The sequence below is a fragment of the Heterodontus francisci genome, chromosome 2 (genome assembly GCF_036365525.1).
Source record: "Heterodontus francisci isolate sHetFra1 chromosome 2, sHetFra1.hap1, whole genome shotgun sequence".
NCBI lineage: Eukaryota > Metazoa > Chordata > Chondrichthyes > Heterodontiformes > Heterodontidae > Heterodontus > Heterodontus francisci.
This window is the reverse complement of record NC_090372.1, coordinates 67,922,913-67,941,698: the sequence shown is the minus strand read 5'-3', so window position 1 is coordinate 67,941,698 and position 18,786 is coordinate 67,922,913. Positions and strand designations below refer to the sequence as shown.

The following is an 18,786-nucleotide window of genomic DNA, read 5'->3' as shown; positions in this document are numbered from 1 at the left end:
ACCCAGTTTTCTCCTCAGAAGTCATAGATCGAGAAAGATATTCAAAGAACACTACTTCCCTCAGGCGAGTAGCTGAGCAAGAACAATCAATATTTGTGCAGGTGCCAAAGCATGCATCATATTGGGCACTTGTATAAACCTAGCCACATCCTAGAAAGGAGTTTAAGAATCTAGAATCAGCCACCATTTATACACTGTGTTCAAAATTCACCATTTATATACTGTCTTCAAACACAAGCTGCTTAAAAGGAGAAAAGCAGATACCAATTATTTGTACTGTAAGAAACGTGATCAAGAGCAAGGCCCAATAGTTCAGCTTTTGAAAGTGGAGTGAGTGGTTGCAAGGTGTAAGGATTTACAGAAATAATGGATAAGCTGGCCAATTGTTGAGTGGAAAGTAGATAGGCGGCAGGCCAAAAGGTAGAAAAGATGTTGCCTGAAGGGGCTACAAAAGGAAGGATGGGTAGAGATCACTGATGGATTGGTAAATGAAGATACAGAATTTGAATCTGACATGTTGGCGGCAGAGTGTGAAAGGAGATTAGGGCAGTAAGTGACTGGTACTTTGCATGGAATAGGATGTAGTCAGTAAAGTTTTGGGCAATATGAAGCTCAGGAACGGGACAAGAAAGCATGGGAGCAGCGGTGAAGGAATGATAAAAAAAATTATAATTTTTTTTGTGGGTAGTTTCAGTTTAGTAGTACTTCCTATTAAGAACCACTTAGAATAAATTCTAAATGAGGAATTCAAATTGGTTCAAGAAAAGGAAAAAACTGAACACCATAAACTTGTGGCTCAGCTCACACCTGCTGTACAAAATACATTTATATATAATCAAATACAATTGTTTCAGTAAGTTTATTAAAAATAATCAAAGAATAGAAAACTATACATAAAAAATGTCGAATTTTTACTTGCCCCAGTAGAGTCCTAAACACGATTCGTTTTGTACGTATGAACGTACAACCCCACAGTGGTGGTCAGGCCAATTCATTGTTCACCATGACAGAACTTGAACATGATACAGATGGTTATCCAGCACCACAAAATACACAGCACTTTCAGATATTAATTGCATAAACCAAATCTCTACAAAGTAATGTGTTTCTGCCTTTGCTGAAGCTTATATAGCTAGATGTTATGCATCAATAGAAAACCATTTCAACACAAATTCACCTTCATCATTTAAGCTTTGGTTTGAGCTGTAGTGTTTGCTGGGATTGCCAGTATGACTTAACTGTTACCTTGTACAGTAATTTCATAAAAATAATTCTTCCCCACCTCGCTTGTCATCGGTAGATTTTAATCATTACAAAAGCATATTTCCAACATAAATTTAGCCCTCACTGCTTAGGTCATCAAATGGAACTGCATAGCCACTGTAGAAAAAAAGCCTTAGATTTTATGATAATGAAAAACCATTAGAAAAACTTCTTAAAATAAAAAAAATCCAAAAATAAAATCACAACTTGTAAAATGGTTCTTTGAAATAGTATCAGATGATGTTGTGAACTCAGCAAAAGTAGCATCCCTGCCAACAGACAGCACAAATTCAGTAATATTTAAGGGTTTCTTTAACATATTAGAATTGCAACTGGTCAGTTTTATATGGATTTTTAAACAAAATGTCACCAACCACTATTGCAGTAGCTTAGTGAATGTACTCTCCACAGATGAATGCTGTAAAACCAAAGACTGCATCACACGCTTCCATGAAATGAAAGTTCAAAAGAATATCAACATTTGAATTACATCAAAATTTTTGTGGGCATTTTGTGGAAAAGCAGTGCCTAAGATGCTCCAATTAGAACAATGCAATGTTATGTTTTTGTGCAAGATGCATCACCCTGATTATATGGCTACTTTTAGAGTAGAAACTTTTGTACAGATCCATTCACCTAAATGAGAACCCAAGCTACACACAGGTACAGTGAAGCCCAAATGCTGATATCTGAATGACCTGCTTCAATAAAATACATGGTTTCAAAGCAGCAGCAGGGCTAAATGGGTTACAGATTGTAGGTGTGTTCCTTGGGGAAGCTGGTTTGTCAATGTTTGGAATGATATGCTATATCTAAAGCAGAGAACATAATACACAAAACATTGGCCCAAAATTCCTGTTTGTAGGCTGGAACGTTAAGCCATGCAACATCTGCTGCAGCTTTACATTACAGCAATCATTCTAGATGACTAGAATGAACAGAAATTATTTGTTCATAGCATTTAATGATTAAACAAAAAAAAGATATTCCCTGGTGCTGCTCTAGGTTTATAATGCAAGCATATACATATAAGCACTGAATTCATAACTCCTCGGGTTCGTTATTGTGCTAGTTACACTGGAGAGTTGAAAACCTACATGAGAACGTTATGAAGTTCCACTGTATAATAATGTCCGTTTTCAATGGGGAAATTTTGCTAATTTAATTGTTACATCTACAAAGTCCCTACAAATTTGACCCTCATGCGAAATACATTTTACAGGTCCCCATTATTTTCATGAAATTACAGTATGTACAAAGACAAAGTGTGGACTTTACTGGAATGCTCTAGAATATAAAGCACACTAGCTAAACAGGTCAATAGCATGCAACAGAAAATCATAGCAGTGAGCTCTTAATGTTGATACATGTTGATAAGTAGTAACATTTTACAGATGAAATATCCTTGTATACTGTTGCTGAAAAAAGTCTTAACTTGAAAATTTTCCAAGTGTTTTCCTACAAATTCTTGAATGTCATGGCAACATTATCTCAAAACAAAACCACCTCAAGTCGACTTCATCCACTTTAGTGTTTAGTTGGGTCAGCACCCCTTCATGAGACATTGTCACGTTGAAATTTCAACCTAATTCAGGCAATACAGAAGGCATGACAAATCCCCTAGGACAACTGTGGTACATTCGTTAAAACATAGGGCTAGGCAGGCTGTAATTTTTCTCTCTTCCAAAAAGGTAACAAAACAGTGGTTGTCATGAAAAAATCTTGCATAGTCTAACTGTATGCATCAGTAATTTCCATTAAGTGCCAGCAACATAGAAGAGTTAAAATCTTTGCTGTCCATTGCAAAACTGCATCAAAACACTTCCTACAAATGCATACGGCAGATGAAGTACTTTTTTTCTTTTTTGCTCTTAATAGAACATACGCATACTGGTACAGATTCCTTAATAGAATCAACATAATTCCTTCCACCACATTCCGTTAGCTGGGAACATCATTCATAAATGCCATCTGGACCTCAACATTAACAGGTTACATTTTTATGACTAGCATGAACTTAAACACTGAACAAAGTTCTCCTAGTTCACACAAAATTTGTTTTGTTTGAGTATGCCTCTTCAGTATTGTAAGGCTTGCGTTTCTGGCTCTTATTCAAATCAGAAGTTACAGATTCAAGGTGACTATAAGCAGACCCTGAGAAAACGCAGCCCAAAACACAATTAGTGATCAAAGCAGAAGAAAAGATGGTTCCAGTTGCGCTAAATTCTCTTAAAACTTCTGGTTAGTACTGAGTATTATACAGTGAATCAAGGAGCCAGAGCTACTCAACAAAATCTCTTATGGTGTTAGCACACTCAGCTTAAATATCAAACCTGCCAAACTAAGAATCCTCTATAAACTTAGATAATGCAACCTGGGAAAGGATTTGTAAACTTCAAAATGTTTCCCTCCTCCACTTAAATATAACTTAAACATGTGATAATAACATCATATGAAAATTAAATAAAAACTTTTGAAAACAGTTATTGCACAAATGATACAATATGTACAGAGTAAAAAGTTCTGATATATGAAACGATGACTAAGAAGCGGCAAAAATAATTGCCATGAAAATGTTCATCTAGGTCAGCCACAAGAATGACCATTGGATTTAAGTATTCCTAAATTTGCCTCTGCTCGTGAAGAATTGCAGAAAGTGCCCATCATCTGCAGAGTGTTGTGGTGAAAGCTTCAAGCTCTTGCAGGTCTATCACCAGAGCCGTTCCAGCAGTGACTTGAGAACTATGGGAAGCAAAACCTCCAAATCCAATAAGGCTTCACAAATACTTAGCACAAGATGATATGTTCTGTAAGATGGAGTCCAACCATCGTATCGGACACATGCAAACAGACAGCTGCAGATATTAAACAATACCCATTAACTGCAGTTAAATGCTGGTCTTTATTTCCAGTCTAATGTCAAGATCATTCCATTTTAATGTGAAGACTCGGATGATATCTAATGGTTTCACACCCCTTATCGACTTAAACTAACAGTTATGGGGTCCCGTGTCTGTTTTCTCCTTTTTGTGTTGCGGTTATATTGGTTATGCCCTCTGTGAATGACTGGCTGCTTCATGCCACCCATTGAATTGTGACTGGAGCCTTGGTTATGGAGTCCCTTCAACGAATATTTTGGGCCACTGTGCTGCTGTTAAAACAATTGTAAAAGACAAAACAAAAATCAGGAAAGAAGAATCCTTTGTCCAAGAGACTACTTAAAATCTTATTTAAAATCTCAAGAAAACAAAACCCAAATTAAATAATAGCACTCATTTCACAAATTAAATAGTAAGAATTGCAAAAACATTCCCCAGGTTTGATTGTCAGTCTGTACCGTGGCAAGGATGCTATGGCCTTGGCAGCAGAAAGTTTGTGTGTGGTGGGAGAGAGAGAGAGAAAATTAACCATGGTTCTCACTCATTACCATCTTGTGACTCCTGCTAGAAAGTGAGGGTGATACGAAGCACAGTATCTCTGAGCTGTGGCGTTGCAACTGTCAAATAACTAGCTAGCATTAACTGTCTAGGCTCATGAATGAGTATGACCAAAAGATTGAGACTGAAGGATCGTCACCTGTGTACCCAGAATGAGCTGCATTAGTAGAAGGATAGAGTATAAATCAAATTAGGTTGTATTGTGGCTGCACAAGGCACTGGTCAGATCCAGTCAGTGCTGCTATGACCAACTAATCAAAGAAATATTAGTATCCTTGAGGGGGTCAATGAAACATAATGACTTTGGATATCAGGAATCTGGTATAGATGCTGATCTGTGGAAACAACCAAAACTCAGGTAATATTCAAAAACTTTGAAACATCCCCTCTAATATCCCAGAGCCAGATGTTAGGACTTAATATTATTATACAGCAACTGGAAACCAATAAAATGTAACTAAATTTCTCTCAGGTGCAAGAGATAATAGAGTAATCTACTGACTGACAAAAAAAAATAAAATTAATGGCTGCTTCAGGATGTGTTGTTACATACAAGAGTTGAAAAGGGAAAAGGAATGATCATCCTCACTAAAGATTTGAATTATTTATTTAAAAGGGAAAAGCTTTCAAATAACAGTTAAAATGTTACTAATATTGTTTCCATCATTAACTGAAATGTAACTCACTTACCAGAAATAAAATTTTAATCACAAAAACGTACTGCTGTATTTAACAAACTTGCTATGGTATATTTTGATCATCTTCCAGTACCTTATCCAAATGTCCATAGTGAACATGAAATTATATAGTGACCATGACAGGCAATTTAACCCTTGGAAATATTCGAGTCAGGATTCTGTCCTCACTTGATTTCTAGAAGCAGTCTCGCAATCAGGAATAGGAACCCTGGAAGTTATTTTCCTCTCCTTTGCATAAGGGCACTGTACCCAAATACAATGATGCACTGTCATGCCATCCAAGATTACATAATGCAGACTAGAAATCAAATCTGAGACTTTGTTATCTGTATGGTTTAGTTAAACTGGTCTCAAAATTACACGGCAGGATAGCAGTGCACAAGTATTTAGGACATACATCTGAAATTCCTCTTTGCTATTTTATAAAAGACATGAATAACAAAGGGGAGAATTTCAGACAAGTACATTGAGAATTTCTAACTAATATTTGATTGCTTAATTTTAGGGAAATGGTGCTTTTAACCAATTAAGCAGTGTGAAGCTCTTGTAAGTCATCTTTCAAAGCATTCTGAAAGAAAATAGCTATTCCATCAAAATAGTTCTATAGTATTTTAATATTTGCAGGCCAGGGGTTTGCAAATTGTTGCCAGGGTGGAATTTCACCCCAAGCTTTGGTACTCCAGCCTATGAGGTCCAAGTGGTTTGTTCCTGTTCCTTATTTGATTTGTCCAGTTCAGATTTTGTGGGCCATTTTCCATGAAAAAGACTGTTAGCTATTGTCTCATTTGCGGACAAATTCTAAATCCAAACACAAAAGTATGGTGGCCCACAAAGTTAACAAACTTGGACTTTCCTGTTTTCGGCAAAACAAAGTGTACTAGTTATATTTCCTCTTTATAGGTTTCCCTGCATCAGACATCATTCTCCAGCTGCACAGGAAAGGAGGTCTAATCTTGATATACATTAATATCCAGGGTTTTTGTATGGAGAGGCCAAGATAAGAAACTAACATTTACTCGCTGTGGAGAAAGCACCTGGCCTCTATTCTCATATATATTAGCAGACTGGAAACTTATTTTGTTTAAAATACAGATACAAACGATTGCCAAATGCTCTATGGCTCAGTGCAAGCCACCTTTCTTTTTAGTTAGAAAGAAAAATATTTCCTAATTATGCTGCAAAACTATTAGCATCCTTTGTGAAATAATTCTATGAGTGTCACAATTTAGATTTAGAATATTTGAAATCATGCATTCTAAAAGGTATGAAGCTCAGCTCAGCACTCGTACTCCAAAGCTCAATTTTTATTTTGACTTCACTAGTTCCTACCTTGTTATGTATATATAGACTTGGCAGAAGGCTAGGGGATGCAGTAGGGGGAATAGGGTATACAGCAGTGACAGGATTCAGTGGTGCTCCTTCAATACAAACCTGCCTGGAAGGAAGTGCAGGGTGTGTGGAAACACCAATACTGGCTGGTGAGACACCAATCCTAGCCTGTATTAGGAGGTAGCAAAATAGACAAAATTAACATACTCTAACAATAACTAGCTTTTTAAAGAATAATTTTATACAAGTTAAAACTAGAGAAGCTTTAATTGCAAAGTGTATACTAGCATTTCTCATCCTACTTTACAGTCTTACAAAAGCCTTAGTTTTTAAAGTGAAGGGAGCTAAAAATTAAATACTAAAATGACGCATCCTAAAAATTAACTGCTCTTCACCAGCATCACAGGATATGGAATAGAAAAGTACTTAAATTCTCCAAGCACTCAAAAATCACACATGGGAACAGAATAGGTTACACTAATCTCAAGGTAAACATATGCATCAGTACATGTAAGTAGCTGTATACAAGTAAGCAAAGCCTGCAGCAGGAAAGTACAGATCAGAAGTTACTATCCATGTAAAGACTTTGATCAATAACAGTAGCAGGATATTGCAAAACATACAGTGGTGGGATGGAAGGGGAATGGGCAAGCTAATTCTTTAAACTCACAGCAGCCAAGCTCAAAATAAAATTTGTTTTTAAAGGTGGTAAGAAGATCTGGGCTGCCCAGTGTGAAGGGAGTTTGGTAAGTGATGGGATTTTAAAAGTCAATCCCTCGAGTCAAGTTTTTGCTTAAATTTAGCAATTAACTAAAATTAGTAAGTTAAGAGGCAGCGAGTGCAGATTGCAAGCAGAGTGTGGAGATTAAAGTTTGGAGAGGGGAGTTCAGTGAAGTGGGGTGGGGGGGGGGGGGGGAGGTGTTTCTTTTTCACCCTCCAGTATTTGGTTCTTACTTCGGTGCAGTGGAAAGAGCTGGTTGGTGAATAACTGGTAAGCTATTCTACTTATAATAAATTGTCTGTAATGTTAAGGTATGGCAGGGCAGCTCGGCCAAGTGGAATGTACAGCCTGTGGCATGTGGGAGGTCATGGACGCACCACGTGTCCTAGACAAACACATCTGCAGGAGTTGTCACCGGCTGCATAAGCTTGAGCTCTGGGTTTCGGAACTTCAACGGCAGCTGGAATCACAGATGCATCCGCGACGCAGAGAACTACGTGGATAGCATGTTTAGGGACGTGGTCACACTGCAGTTTAGGAGCATGCAGGCTGATGGGGATTGGGTGACCGCCAGGCAGTCAAAGTGAACCAGACAGGTAGTGCAGGGGTCCCGAGACGATCTCGCTCGCTACTCAGTTTTCCATTTTGGATACTGGTGAGAGCATTGGTTCCTCAGAGCAGTGCAGTCAGAGCCAAGTTTGTGGCACCACTGGTGGCTCAGCTACACAGGAGGTGAGGAAGAAGAGTGGAAGAGCAGTAGTGACAGCGGATTCATTAGTTAGAGGAACAGACAGGTGTTTCTGCGGCCGTAGACGTGACTGCAGGATGGTGTGTTGCCCTCCTGGTGCCAGGGTCAAGAATGTCACTGAGTGGCTTCAGGACATTCTTCTGGGGAAGGGTGAACAGCCAGAGGTAGTGGTCCATGTTGCACCAACGACATAGCGACATACGTAAGCAAGGGGATGCGGGCTTGAAAGCAGATTTTAGGGAGCGAGGAAGGAGATTAAAAAACAGGACCTCAAACGCAATAATCTCAGGATTACTCCCAGTCCCATGTGCAAGTGAGCATAGGAATAGGAAAATTGAGTGATTGAACACATAGCTGGAGAACTGGTGTAGGAGAGAGAGCATCAGATTTTTGAGGCATTGGGACTGGTTCTGGGGCAGGTGGGAACTGTACAAGATGGACGGATTGCATCTTAGCAGGACTGGGACGAATATCCTCGCAGTGAGATTTGTTAGTGCTGTTGGAAAGGGTTTAAACTGGATTGGCAGGGGTTGGGAACCGGAGAGGGAGCTCAGATTGGAGGGAAGCAAAACTGGTAACTTGTCAGGGATGTGGGAACCAGGAGCAAATATCAGAAAAGAATACCAAGGTGCACAGAATACTGGGGGAGATAGATAACACTAGAATAGGGAATAGTAAGTTATTAGGTGGGTCAGAGTAAGGGAGAAAGTAATGAAGTCTAAATCAGGGTTAATGTGCATGTATGTGAATGCAGAGTTTGGTTAATAAGATTGGTGAGGTACAGGCACAGATTGCCATGTGGAAATATGATGCGGCTGTAACAAAGACCTGGCTCAAAGAAGGGCAGGACTGGGTGTTAAATATTCCTGGATACAAGGTGATCAGGAAAGACAGGAAAGGGGGAGGGGTGACAGCATTGATTAAGGAGAACATTGCAGTGCTGGAGAAAAGGGATGTCCCAGAGGGGTCGAGACAGCATCAATATGGCTAGAGCTAAGGAATGAAAAAGGTGCGGTTACATTGCTTGGTGTTGTCTATAGGCTACCAGCTAGTGGGAAGGACATGGAGGAACAAATTTGCAAGGAAATTACAGAGAGGTGCAAAAATTATAGGGTCGTTATAATGGGAGACTTTAATTATCCAAACATAGACTGGGATAGTAGTATGAAAAGGACAGTGAGGGGCAAGAGTTCCAAGAGTGTGTTCAGGAAAATTTTCTACACCAGTATGTTGCTAGTCCAACAAGAAAGGAGGCACTGCCCGACCTGGTTCTTGGAATGAGGTGGGCCAAGTGGATCAATTATCAGTAGGAGAGCATTTAGTGAACAGTGATCATTGTATCATAAGGTTTAGGCTGACTATGGAAAAGGACGAAGAACAATCCAGAAGAATAATAATTAACTGAGGGAAAGATGACTTCAATGGGGTAAGAATGGAGCTGGGGTGAATAAATTGGAGTCAAAGGTTGGTAGGAAAAACAGTAGCTGAACAATGGGCTACCTTCAAAAGAGGAGATGGTTTGGGCACAGTCAAGGTATGTTCCCTCAAAAGGGGAAAGGTAGGGAAAACAAATCCAGAGCTCCCTGGATGACAAAAGAGGTAGAGATTAAGATAAAGAAGAAAAAGTGTGCTTATGACAGATGCCAGGTAGAAAATACTATTGAGAACCAGGCTGAATATAGAAAGTCCAGAGGGGAAGTGAAAAAGCAAATAAGAGAAGCAAAGAGAGAGCATGAACAGAGATTGGCAGCTAACAGTAAAGGGAATCCCAAAGTTTTCTGTAGGCATATAAATAGTAAAAGGGTGGTAAAAGGAGGAGTAGTGCCAATTAGAGACCCTAAAAGGGGTTTACACATGGAGGTAGATGGCATAGCTGAGGTATTAAATGAATACTTTGCATCTGTCTTTACCAAGGAAGAAGATGCATTCCAGGCAATAGTGAAAGAGGAGGTAATTCAGATACTAGAAGAGTTTAAAACTGATAGAGAGGAAGTATTAGATAGTCTGTCTCTACTTAAAGTGGATAAAGCACCAGGACTGGATAAGATGCATACAAGGATACTGAAGGAAGTGAAGGTGGAAATCGTGGAGGTACTGGCCATAATTTTCAGTCTTCCTTAGACTCGGGGGTGGTGCCAGAGATTGGATAATTGCAAACGTTACACCCTTGTTCAAAAAAGGGTGTAAAGATAAGCCCAGTCAGTTTAACTTCGCTGGTGGGAAAACTTCTGAAAAAAAAACAACTCGGGACAAAATTAATAGTCACATGGACAAATGTGGGTTAATTAAGGAACACCAGCATAGATTTCTTCAGGGAAAATCATGTTTAACTAACTTGGAGTTTTTTTTTTGAAGAGGTAACAGAGGGCTGATGAGGGCAATGCATTTGACGTGGTGTACATGGACCTTCAAAAGGCATCTTGTGCCACACAACAGACTTGTGAGCAAGGTTATAGCTCATGGAATAAAAGGGACGGGAGCAACACGGATACGAAATTAGTTGAGTAACAGGAAACAGAGTAGTGGTTAATGGATATTTTTCAAGCTGGAGTAAGGTTTGTAGTGGAGTTCCCTAGGGGTCAGTGTTGGGACCCTTGGTTTCCCTGATATATATTAATGACCTAGACCTTGGTGTACAGGGCACAGTTTCAAAGTCTACAGATGATAGTGGGGGATAGTGGAGAGCTCCGAAAGGACAGAGACAAGTTGGTGGAATGGGCAGATGGGTGACAGATGAAGTTCAATGCAGAGTTATGTGAAGTGATTCATTTTGGTAGGAAGAACAATATACAATAAAAGGTATAATTCTAAAAGGGATATGGGAGCAGAGGGACTTGGGTGTATATGTGCATTAAGTCATTGAAGGCGGCAGGACATGTTGAGAGCGCGGTTGATAAATCATACAGGATGCTGGGCTTTATTAATAGGGGCATAGAATACAAGAGAAAGGAGGTTATGTTGATCTTGTATAAGACACTAGTTCGGCCTCAGCTGAAGGATTACGTCCAGTTCTGGGCGCCACATTTAGGAAAGACGTGAGGGCACTGAAGAGAGTACAGAAAAGATTCACGAGAATGGTTCCAGGGATGAGGAATTTGTTCTGAAGATAGATTGCAGAAGTTAGGACTGTTTTCCTTGGAGAAGATAAGGCTGAGAGGTGATTTGATAGAGGTATTCAAAATCATGAGCAGTCTGAACAGAGTAGAGAGAGAGAAACTGTTCCCACTTGTGAAAGGATAGAGAACGAGAGGGGACAGATTTAAAGTATTTGGTAAGAGAAGAAATGGTGACATAAGGAAAAATCTTTTCACGCAGCAAGCAGTTAAGGTCTGGAATGCATTGCCTGAGAGTGTGGTGGAGGCACGTTCAACTGAAGCATTCAAAAGGGAATTAGACTGTATTATGAAAAGGAAGAACGTGCAGGGTTACGGGGAGGCTCTTTCAGAGAGCTGTGTGGACACGATGGGCCGAATGGCCTCCTTCTGCACTGCAGCAATTCTGTGAAGAAGTTTTTGTTGAATACATTTTAAAGTATGGAATTACACAATTAATAGACACACACTTTGGACTACATTTTTCTACAACTTAGTGGAATGAGGTCTTGATGATGAAATAATTGTGACTGTTCAAAGAAATTGTGAAAGAAGTGGGCTTGATGAGTCAAATGGTCTGTTCCATCCCATGCTTTAGAGACTTAATAGCTCCACTTAGCTCCCCTGATGGGTCAGTGAATAAATGCCTTGTCTGGTGTAGTGCAGAACCACATAAACCAGGCATGTCTGGTTCAATCCCTGTATTATGCTGAATTTACTGTTCTCATGCAGAATCATCTTGAAAGTGCTATAATTGGCCTCAGCAGTCTTGGGCTTTGGAAGGAACCTGCGTTCATGTTTCAGATTGTCATCAATGTGTTTACTTAAGTCCTTTAGGGAAGACAGCTTGCCACCCCTACTCAATCTAACCTGCATGTGATTCTAGTCCTACACTATGTGGTTGGCTCTTAATGTTGCCTTTCCAGTTTTACCCACGTTCCAAGAACAACTTTTTAAAATTGCTGTACCATAAGTGCTTCAATTAGCAGATACTGAAATGAAAAGTTAGTTTCAAGGTTTTACAAGTTGGAATAAAGTTTATCTGCAATCCCCAGCTAAGACATAGCATGAAAGCAAACTGGATAGCTGCCACCTTATGAAATTTATTTATAAACAATTTTAAACTAAACATTTTAAACTTAGACCAGAGATTCTTTAGCTTATTTTTAATTCATGATTAAAATTCCTTAGATCAATACTTGGTTTGATATAGACTTAAAAAGGTCTAAAATTAAAACAAATTCCAGCAGATGAGCCTCTGTATTACTGAACTCTGCAAGTCAGGAATGCCCTGTGCTTTTACACGCTGCACTTTATAACACCCAACATTACAAAGTTTATACAGGGGTGACCAATGAGCATATTATGAGTAACATGCAGCTTCTGTTAAAGTACTGCTATTATTTTCCCTTTCAATTTTGGTGTGATTGATTTCTGTTCTCTTCCTTTCAATTGGCTGTAGCACAACTATTTTATCTCTCTGCTATTGGGTGAACCAGCTCTGTCATAACCTGTTGCTTGCCTATTAAGTAGCCTCAGCACTTAAGCTCACTGTGTTGAGAGTAGTGTTCAACAAGAAGTGAGAAATGGGACTTCGGTGAACCAATCAGAAGTCTGGGAAATTGCCGAGAAGCACATTAAGTGAAGACTAAGTCAAACAGTTACTTTAATGCTATGGATATGAAAATGTCAAAATGATTTTAGGCTTTGAGTATATTTATAAGTAAAGAATGGATATTTCTTACAGAATCGTTTCTATATTATTTAGAATGTTTTGCAAGTTCACAATGGATGGCAGGAGATTTCAAGCTCAGAACATTAATTCATGACTTAGTCATGCAAATGAAGGGACACTATCGAATGACACTATACAGCGCAGAATCTTCGAGATGCTAATTGTTCTGCTTTGTTGAATAATACAAAAAAGTGAGACCTTCTGTAGAATAAATATTTAACAAAATTCAGTATGAATACAAAGTATGACCATCAGAATAATCCTCCTTGGAATAGAGGAAAGTGGAATGACGACAAGAAACTGAAGTTGCATAAGATGTGGCATACAACTGCTTTAAATGTTGATGGAGCCTACAGAGCTGATGGCAGTGGATATTCTCTTAAGTATCACTCTCCCAGAACCCAAACTAAAATGTATAAGAGCCTGAAAACTTGTGTTTCATTTTGCTAGCCCGTGCTCTGAAAAATTGGCCACCCCTGGTTAAATGGCTGCAAATTTGAAGCAAGAGCTGCTTATTTTGAAAGGACAACAGCTTTCTCACCTGAGTATTTGAAGTCACTATCAATGCACTGGTTATGTTTGGCTGTGGTTTCCCACTTGGGATGGGTAATGTAGGTGCTAAAGTTGCCATCAAAGGAGCTAATGCTGGGATGCCAAAGTGGTGAAGGTTTGAAGTTGTGCATGGTGTAGAATCAGAATCCTGTCAAAAGCACCATTAAAAACACTTTCACAGTGCTATTGTAACCAATTATTTCAACATATTAGTATTTTAATACAAATTTGTTCCAACAAGATCAGATTTAAATCATGAATCAACAGATGAACATTAAAGACCCATTATTTTAAACAATTCATACATTGCGAAGACTAAACTGTATTTTAGTAGCAATTTTGAGTACAATATTCATCATAAACCCTCAAACATAGTTTAGTTGGAAGACTGTACTTACTATATCACTTCCAGACAGTGATGAAGCTGATGAAGAGGAGGCAGAGTAGAGTTGCTGTGGGCTGGACAGAGACATAGGCAATGATTGACTGGAAGGAGATTCCGAATCTCTGCTTTGCTGCTGTTCGCTGTTAATGTTAACAGTAGTCTTATCCACTGGTTCAATCTTAACACCATTATCTGATTTGAGGGGAAAAAAGTTGACCATGTAGAAACATATTAGACCAGGAATAACTATAAAAATGTCCACAGTAGGTGCTTTTGTTTGAATCAGGTTTTTCTTCAAAGATGGGCAATCACTCCAAACTAGAAGGGTCACTGACCCGAAACGTTAACTCTGCTTCTCTTTCCACAGATGCTGCCAGACCTGCTGAGTGATTCCAGCATTTCTTGTTTTTGTTTAAGGAAATCTTGCTGAGAGTTCTAGTGATCGCTCTGATGAGAATTTCAGCTCTGTTGCTGTGCAGTGGTACTGCAACTGATTGGCAGTGTTCCTGACTGGGCGTTCACAACATGGAGCAGTAATGATGGTCAAACAGGCTGACCAAGCAGACAACCACATTAAAAGATTTTCACAGACACACAAATAGGAAACTAAAAGCACAAATAGAAAAATCACAATTTTTTTTTTTTACATAGAGTAAATTAAAGATTGGGGCATACACATGGTGAAGATAGAAGTTAGAAAAAAATCAATTTTTTAAAAATAAGCTTAAAACATCTAACTAATTATTTAACAGAACTCCATAACTAAAAATTTCAGGGCCAACTCTGTTGTGCATCAAATTTTATGAATCACAGAGCCATTAAAATCTCAGTTATATCTGACTGAACAAGCTGCAACTTTTTAAGGGGCTTCAAACAGCAATGCGGGGGCAGGAAGGTTGAAATTCTCACTGATTGCCAGCTCTGGGAGGAGCATAGCAGAGCCCGTTTTGGAACACTGAGTTACAGACCACAACTTCAGGATTTCCGTGCTAATCTGCGCATGCCCGACATCCTGAATTTGAGGCCAGGTTCAGAGAGGTAATGACAGCGAATGCTGACAGTTCGTCGTCAACCCCCCACATCCCTCCCCCTCAGCAGCAAAATCCGTCCCAGTATGTCAAAGAGATTGTCACCCCGATACCAACTTGATAGCCCTCAAAACTATGTACATTGCATAATAATGCCTTACAATAATGGTTTCACACCAAAGAAAGTTAGCAGCCAACTGCAGTACTTCAAAATGGTAACAGCTTTGATCCTTCCATTGTCTAAGAGCAAATCTCAGTTAAAGCTACTGGGAGGAAGAAGGGAAAACACAAAGCTCTGAGGTTGAATTTCTTTGTTAATTTAGCTCTACTGTGAAGAGTAGGAAGTTTCTGGCAGAATGTTTAAAAGCAAAGACTGTCCACAGAAAATTCTCCCCTTTACCACCTATTATGTTTTTAATTGTTTTAGTTTTTTTTTTAAGAACTTGCACCAAGGTAAGAAACATTTATCCACTTCAGGCACCCAGTGCCAATACGTAGCTCAGCCAGCTGCAGAGTAGCGATTCCTGTGCCATAACTGGATGGTCTGGAAAGACTTTTTACCAGAGATATAGGTCAGACAGCTTTGTTGGCTTCTTCCCAAGAATGCTCTCACTAACTGTGACCAACTGACAGACATTTGGTATGACATATAAATAATCTGACAATGATGAGCACACAGCCTTGCTTTCCCCTTTTTATTGTCAAAGTCATAATCCTCTACAGATCAGGTCGATGGACATCATCTCCCAGGTCAATATCAATGCTGCTCCAAGACAGTAACCTAAGGATTACTTTGCCATTCCTTCTTCAAGTAAAAGTGCACAGCAATATTCTGCACACGACAGTGGTAGCTGGAAGCTCAAAGAATGGGAGCTAAAACTAGCAATCCACCAGTAAGTGGTGCAGCATCATCGTCACCCAGAAGAGCCATGTCAAAACTTTCATACACCGTTTTACAATTCTTTAGGTCCCGATAGAGACAGCCATAAAAATAATTCCCTTTCCTCACTTGAGGATATTTTCCATTGTGAAAAAAGAAATAGGTAGCGAGATAAAATAAGTCTGCTTTTGAAGTTAAAAATCCCACTGGAGTGAACATAATCTTTTGAAATGAGCAAAATGCAGTGTCATTCACTTGAGCATCTATTGATAACTGTAGCACTGAAATCAATAAGGGTTATTCTACTATTCTTACGAGTGGTGTCAGAATGATGAAGCCTGTCTTAAGAATGAAAGGGAAGACTTGTCTCAGAAATTTAAAAAAATAAGGATGATTATGTACATTGCATGCCAACCAATGCAATACATTTACCTACAACTAGAGGCCTCTTATCCCCTTTTAACTTGTATGCCTGGCTGGTTACAGGGCATATATGGTCCCAGACATTTGCAGTCCTCTCTTGCATAAAATAACAGGAACTTTGGAAGACCTAGGTGAAGTTTTTGACTGACAACTTCTACTGCTGGTTTTGGCCGAAGCAGTCCTTTTGATACAGTGGTACAAATGTGCTGGGAAGGGAAACACACTCAGGTGTCACTTGGTAACACTTGTAAATCAACTTCATCTCGAGACAGGTCTACAATAACCTACCTTTCACTAACTTCTAACCACATCTAAGCATCCATTCTCCTTGCCTCCACCAAGTGGCAGAGGGGAGGGAAAGAGAAGTAGGAGTGAGGATACAGAGACAGCAAGTACAGAAATTATATGGGAAAAGGAGTGACAGCAAAAGATCGAGCGCACAAGAATGACCAAGACAGCGAGCAAAGAGAGCAAGGAGAGCAAAGATGAGAGTGCACACAGCACATAGTGTGACAAGGCAAGGGCAAGCAAAAGGGTGAGAAAACAAGCAAGTGTGAAGAACAGAAGAGCCAAGGAAAAAGCAAAGAGAATCAGAATCAAGCGTGATTTTAACATCCACTTTCGACAGTGTTACTAGATGGCAAGTTTAAAGAACCACCAATTCGATTTCCCGACCCCCACCTCTTGTCCAGAGACACACAAACCAAATTTATGGAGGCTGGAGGGATGAGACCCCAGCTACAAGAGCATTGGCATGTTCAAGGCTGTAAGTGACAAAGGCACGGATGAGAGCTTTGGCAGAAGATAGACTGAGACAGAGGTGGAGAGGAATGATGCTACAGAGGTGGCAGTAGATGGTTTTTGTGGTTGGAAGTTCAGTTCTGTGTCAAATAGGACAACTGGGTTGCAAACAGTCCTGTACAAACAATGAGTGAACAAGAAGGGAGATGGAATGGATGGTGTGTTTATGGAGTTAGTGGCAGTGGCAGAAGACAATGGCTTTTGGTCTTGTCAATCTTTAATTTTGAAAAATTATGACTCACCAGTCTGGATGTTGCTCAAGCAGTCTGACAACACAGAGGCAGTGAAGAGTCAAGAGAGGTATCGTCAGGGTACATTTACCGCATGGCTTCAGGATGATGTTGCTAAGGGGTAGCAAGCATATGAGGAATAGAAGGTGTCCAAGAGAAGATCCTTAGGGGACTCTGGAGGCAATGGTGTTAGAAGAGGACGATAAGCCATTGCTGCAGATACTTTGGATATGGCTGGATAGGTAAGAGTGGAACAAACGAGAAAACTCTCCTTGAGCTGGACAACAGAAGGCAGCAGTTGGGAGGAGGTGGTGCAGTCAACCACATCAAAGGTTGCAGCGAGGCCTAGAAGGACAAGAAGGTGTCATGCACCATGATCATGAGCTTAGAGAATGTAATTTGTACCTCGATTAGGGCCGTTTCAGTGCTGTAGAAGGGAGGCACCTGATTGGAAAGATTCAAACGGAGTTTGCAAGATAAGAACTGCTTTGGGAGGAGGCACATTCAAGAACTCTTGAAAGGAACAGAAATTGGAGATAGGGTACTAGTTTGCAAGGAAAGAGGGTTGAAGGATAGATTGTTGAGGCACAAGTGATGATGAAGGTAGTTTTGTATGATAGGGAACAGTATCCAAGGAAAGAAACCAATTTGCAATGTCAGCAAACATGGGGGACAGGAAGAGAAGTCAGGCGGTCAGTAGTTTAGTGGAATGGGGTCAAGAAAGCAGGCAGTAGATCTCTGACAAGATGAATTTGGAAGAGACACAAGGGAAGAAAAGAGAAAAAGTGAAGAAAGATGTGGGTTCAGAGCTAAAGTAGAAAGGAGCCTTGGGACAGGCTGGCTTGGTGCACAAGAGAAAGGGGACATGCAACAGAATAGACCGTCTCAATATTACTGACAGAGAGATCTAAAAGCTCCTCCATTTTATAGGAACAGGAGTGGACATTTAGCCCCTCAGGCCTATTCTGCCATTCAATCAGATCATGGCTGATCTGTGTTCTAACTCCATATATGGAACCTTTGTCCCATCTCGCTTAAAACCTTTGGTTCACAAAAATCTATGAATCTCAGATTTAAGATTAACAATGCTAAACTTCTACCACCCTTTGTGTGTAGAAGTGTTTCCTAATTTCACTCCTGAAAGGTCTGTCTCCAATGTTCCCCTAGACCTAGCAGGTGAAGCAGCACCTGTGAAGAGAGAAACAGTTAACATTTCAGGTCGATGACCTTTCATCAAGACTAGAAAGAGGTTTTAAGCAACTAGGAGTACGGAAAGGTGGGAGGAAAAGAACAAAAGGGAAGGTCTGTGATAGAGTGGAGGGTGGGAGAGATGAAATGACAAAAGGTATGATGGTGCAAGGCAAAGGGAGATGGTAACGGAACAAGTAAAGAAACAAAAGATGGATCTTAAGATCGTGTAAATGTGAACAGCAGAACCAATGTTGCTATCCAGATAAATGGGGA

General features: G+C 39.8%; 1 protein-coding gene across 6 annotated transcripts in view; it reads right to left on the bottom strand.

Moving 5' to 3' along the window:
• Positions 1-845: 845 nt before the first annotated feature.
• The window catches only part of tent4a (terminal nucleotidyltransferase 4A), a 125,929-nt gene continuing 107,988 nt past the window's right edge, over positions 846-18,786 (bottom strand). For 2 of the 6 annotated variants that reach the window (XM_068058764.1, XM_068058782.1), the window contains exons 10-13: positions 13,974-14,152; positions 13,565-13,723; positions 6,728-6,895; positions 846-4,414 (exon numbers count right to left, since the gene is read on the bottom strand). In XM_068058764.1, coding sequence (XP_067914865.1) covers positions 4,241-4,414; positions 6,728-6,895; positions 13,565-13,723; positions 13,974-14,152 — 680 coding nt within the window. In that variant the 3' untranslated portion in view covers positions 846-4,240. The remainder of the gene's footprint in view (positions 4,415-6,727; positions 6,896-13,564; positions 13,724-13,973; positions 14,153-18,786) is intronic. The other 4 variants (XM_068058774.1, XM_068058792.1, XM_068058802.1 and 1 more) reach the window with 4 other exon arrangements.